Here is a 5,074-nt window from a genome sequence, read left to right on the forward strand (position 1 = left end):
GGTGGCACGTGGTACGCACGTGACGCGCCCACGTGATCGCGCGTCTAACTGTTCTACTAGTACTATTATCGAGTTCTAATCAGCAGTATCATTGATTATTGTAAGTCGGAGAATTGAATGATAAACATCAGTTACGACTAAAAAGCGGGCCGGGTTTATACAAATTTCCGGGGCGGGATGATATCACCTTGAGATGTTTATCTAACAGCGGGCCGGGCTGAGTGATAATATGATCCCGCGTCGAAATCCCGGAGATATTTATATGTTAGTGGATTTGGTGGAACAGGAAAATCTTATTTGATAAAAGCCCTTCAAGGATATCTTTGGGTTCAGAAAAACCTGTTTGACGAATCCACTGATATTGCCTTAACGGCACCAACGGGGCTTGCTGCAGCTAATGTGGGAGGGCAAACACTGCATAGTCTCTTCAGTTTGCCAGTTGAGCATGGAGAAAAACTGCCGAAATACGCCGCCCTCAAGAAGAATTCGATGCAGCAAACAAGAACTGTACTGAAAGATCTAGCTTTGCTCGTAATTGATGAGATCAGCATGGTGTCAGCAGAGATGATGATGTCAATCAATTTGAGATTACAGGAGATTTTCGGTGCCGATGAGTTGTTTGGCGGTAAAACAGTAATTGTTTTCGGTGATCTACTGCAGTTGCCTCCTGTCCATGGAAAACGGCCATTTCAGGATTTGTCCGGGGATGATGTTCACAACTTAACAGGCGGTCTTAGAATCCCTAGCCACTTGTGGGGGAACTTCGAGTACGATGAACTCACCATCAATCAGCGTCAAAAAGGAGAGGAGAATGAAAAATGGAGTTCTTTACTAGGCAGGATTCGTATTGGCCGCCAAAGTCAAGATGATATCAACATTCTTCAAGAGCGACTTATCCCAGTCAGACAATGCGAATTACCTAATCAACACTTAGATCAGATCGTTGATTACTACCTCAATTTGCAAAACCAGTTCCCTACCACTGTTTGTCTATTGCCAAAAAGGAACATGATGGATTCTTTTAATATGACAGTCATGAACAAACTGTTCCCCAAGGCAATAAAGGTTGAGGCAGATGATGACGTTGACGGTAGAACAAATGCTGACAAAAAACGGGCATTAGATGCAGTTCTGAAGATTGATAAATTGGGTGACTCTCGAAATACGGCTGACTTGGAAAAGTGTCTTTTCTTGAGCGAGGGTGTCCGAATAATGCTAAGAAAGAATATTGATACAGCGAAAGGGCTCGTAAATGGTGCTATGGGAATAGTAACAAAAATTGTATCTTTTGAGGAACTTTTAGTGGAATTTGATGGGATTGACGGCGTTGTTACAATAACGAGGGATACTCGAAAAGTTAAATTGTTCGAAGATTCCTACCTCCATCGTCGACAGTTTCCTATCAGTACCGGATACGCCCTTACCATCCACAAAGCGCAGGGCATGTCTCTGAGTCACGTGTTTTGCGACTTAGGAAGTATGATCTTTGCAACTGGTCAGATTTATGTTGCTTTGAGCAGGTGCAAGACTCTTGACGGACTTCATTTAGTCAACTTTGACGAATCACGGATAACTGTTGACCGTCTGGCTATTAATGAGTATGTAAGACTCAAGAGTAAACCTATCATAGCAGCAGGGATCACTCTGAAGACTGATGACCAGCCAGAATCAAACAAAAAGGGCAAGAAAAGACAGACGAAGAAGAAGAATGAGAGGATATGGTATGAAACCGACGCTGCAAAGAAGGCTAAAGCGACTGTGAATGATACCTTAAAGAATGACAAAAAGGATCAATCAAAAGCACGCAAGAAAAAGCAGCCGGTTAAACCAAAGAAAACGAAGCCAACTACTGAGAGGAACTCAAGTTTAACAGCAGCTAATATCAGTACACACATCAATCAGATCTACGTCGGAATTCCTGCTGAGTATATTCCGACTACTGATATTGTTAGTGGTGCAGAAATGCTGTTAGCATACAGGAGGGCTCTAGTACCTGGTCACAGAGGTAATTTCCGAGACAGCTTTATTTCGAGAACAGCACTTGAGTTGGACCCTGATCCATACAACATCAGACAGGTCACTGATCTCTGGTTGACCGGATCGACTATCACAAAATATATCGCTGTGATTAAGGATGATTTGACTACAGAGATCGGGGGTACTACTTTGTACAATATGGGACCTTACTGTGGTGGATATCGGAGAGAGGGTCGACGTCAGGCTGGTTTGCTCGGGGATTACATAAAGAACACATTTGGCGAAAGACCGTTCACTAGACTTAGGTATAGTTTATTTTATTTTTCTTCTCATTTTATTTCGAACTCGTCAAAGTAATTGAATAATTGATTACAATGTATGCTAAAATCGAATGCATATCCTATAACGATATATTTCAGACAATACATGGTTCTTCCATTCACTATCAAGGCTCACATGGATAAATATGGAGATCCTATGATGCATGATATTATTGTGATGGTCGGCAACCCTGGTGCACATTGGTATACGATCATCATTGACAACAGAGTGCGGCAGGTTTGTACCGCTCAATGCTTTAATTTTATCAAATAAATTTAAACCGGGAAGCTTCTGCTATTTAATGTAATCGCAATTTTACACATAACTGTATGTATTCATATAACATGTAATTATAAAGTACATGATTTAAATATAAACGAAAAGCTTGGAGAGGTTTTAATAATATTCCTTCGTACAGGTTGTGCACTTTGATTCCCTTGCTTGCTCGACAGCAAGAATGAAAGATCGTTGCAGCTCACATTTAAGGCTGGTTAAAGACTTTCGGCAATATCTGAGGTTCGTTTAAGCTAACCATGGACTTAAACATTAATTTTCAAATAGTTATTAGAATGATATACAAAATGTTTCTAGAGCGTTATTTGATAGTTATACAGTCTAAATTTGCACACCATTTCAGGGAAGAGCTACAAATGGAAATCAGTCAAGATTTGAATACTGATGACTATTCTTTTGTTGATGGCCAATCAAGCATTCAACGAAATAGTTATGATTGTGGCGTCTTCTCTCTAATGAACATAGAGAAATATGTCATTGGCAGACCACTAAATCATCTTATAGTACAACCGCTCATGAAACTATTTAGGCTTAGAATATTAGGGAAACTTTATCAACAAGGCGTTCAGCAAGGTTTAAGCCATTAGATATCCTCATTATATAGTGAAATGATGTCTTAACCTTGTCAGCTTTTATAACATCCCTAATCGTTGCTGTTATATCATTTTCATGAGCCGAAGGTGATGACGATTTGTCTTTAAACATGCAACTCATGTCTTTATCTTTATGATAGTGCGGACTACTTGTAATGGCACTATGTGTCCACTTAGCTTGTAGTCTGCTATTATATGTTATTAATTGGGTTGTGGGCTACTTGTAAGGGACACTAGGTGTCGACTTGGCTTGTGGTCTGCTATTATATGTTATTTATTGGGTGGTGGGCTACTTGTAAGGGACACTATATGTGTCTACTTGGCTTGTGGTCTGCTATTATATGTTATTAATTGGGTGGTGGGCTACTTGTAAGGGACACTATATGTGTCTACTTGGCTTGTGGTCTGCTATTATATGTTATTTATTGGGTGGTGGGCTACTTGTAAGGGACACTAGGTGTCGACTTGGCTTGTGGTCTGCTATTATATGTTATTAATTGGGTGGTGGGCTACTTGTAAGGGACACTATATGTGTCTACTTGGCTTGTAGTCAGCTATTATTTGCTATTAATTGGGTGGTGGGCTACTTGTAAGGGACACTATATGTGTCTACTTGGCTTGTAGTCAGCTATTATATGTTATTAATTGGGTGGTGGGCTACTTGTAAGGGACACTATATGTGTCTACTTGGCTTGTGGTCTGCTATTATATGTTATTAATTGGGTGGTGGGCTACTTGTAAGGGACACTAGATGTCGACTTGGCTTGTGGTCTGCTGTTATTAATTGGGTGGTGGGCTACTTGTAAGGGACACTATATGTGTCTACTTGGCTTGTGGTCTGCTATTATATGTTATTAATTGGGTGGTGGGCTACTTGTAAGGGACACTATATGTGTCTACTTGGCTTGTGGTCTGCTATTATATGTTATTAATTGGGTGGTGGGCTACTTGTAAGGGACACTATATGTGTCTACTTGGCTTGTGGTCTGCTATGATATGTTATTTATTGGGTGGTGGGCTACTTGTAAGGGACACTATATGTGTCTACTTGGCTTGTGGTCTGCTATTATATGTTATTAATTGGGTGGTGGGCTACTTGTAAGGGACACTATATGTGTCTACTTGGCTTGTGGTCTGCTATTATATGTTATTAATTGGGTGGTGGGCTACTTGTAAGGGACACTATATGTGTCTACTTGGCTTGTGGTCTGCTATTATATGTTATTTATTGGGTGGTGGGCTACTTGTAAGGGACACTATATGTGTCTACTTGGCTTGTGGTCTGCTATTATATGTTATTAATTGGGTGGTGGGCTACTTGTAAGGGACACTATATGTGTCTACTTGGCTTGTGGTCTGCTATTATATGTTATTAATTGGGTGGTGGGCTACTTGTAAGGGACACTATATGTGTCTACTTGGCTTGTGGTCTGCTATGATATGTTATTTATTGGGTGGTGGGCTACTTGTAAGGGACACTATATGTGTCTACTTGGCTTGTGGTCTGCTATTATATGTTATTAATTGGGTGGTGGGCTACTTGTAAGGGACACTATATGTGTCTACTTGGCTTGTGGTCTGCTATTATATGTTATTAATTTGGTGGTGGGCTACTTGTAAGGGACACTATATGTGTCTACTTGGCTTGTGGTCTGCTATTATATGTTATTAATTGGGTTGTGGGCTACTTGTAAGGGACACTATATGTGTCTACTTGGCTTGTGGTCTGCTATTATATGTTATTAATTGGGTGGTGGGCTACTTGTAAGGGACACTATATGTGTCTACTTGGCTTGTGGTCTGCTATTATATGTTATTAATTGGGTGGTGGGCTACTTGTAAGGGACACTATATGTGTCTACTTGGCTTGTGGTCTGCTATTATATGTT

At 40.5% G+C, this 5,074-nt stretch overlaps 1 protein-coding gene across 1 annotated transcript; it reads left to right on the forward strand.

The window, feature by feature from the left end:
* The first annotated feature begins 283 nt into the window (after positions 1-283).
* On the forward strand, positions 284-3,456 carry LOC134823112 (uncharacterized). Its single transcript, XM_063834455.1, has 4 exons — positions 284-2,282; positions 2,397-2,535; positions 2,717-2,814; positions 2,936-3,456. Exons 1-4 carry the CDS (start codon positions 490-492, stop codon positions 3,177-3,179), a joined length of 2,274 nt encoding a protein of 757 aa, XP_063690525.1. The 5' UTR covers positions 284-489; the 3' UTR covers positions 3,180-3,456.
* The last annotated feature ends 1,618 nt before the right edge of the window (positions 3,457-5,074 follow it).

Source organism: Bolinopsis microptera, chromosome 11 (genome assembly GCF_026151205.1).
Source record: "Bolinopsis microptera isolate Bmic1 chromosome 11, MBARI_Bmic_1.0, whole genome shotgun sequence".
Taxonomy (NCBI): domain Eukaryota; kingdom Metazoa; phylum Ctenophora; class Tentaculata; order Lobata; family Bolinopsidae; genus Bolinopsis; species Bolinopsis microptera.

Bases quoted from the DNA above. Each gene is read 5' to 3' on its own strand.
- LOC134823112 (XM_063834455.1), top strand. From the start codon at position 490: ATGCAGCAAACAAGAACTGTACTGAAAGATCTAGCTTTGCTCGTAATT. The intron at 2,536-2,716 runs GTTTGTACCGCT...TCCTTCGTACAG, and splicing joins TTGACAACAGAGTGCGGCAG to GTTGTGCACTTTGATTCCCT. The intron at 2,815-2,935 runs GTTCGTTTAAGC...ACACCATTTCAG, and splicing joins GACTTTCGGCAATATCTGAG to GGAAGAGCTACAAATGGAAA.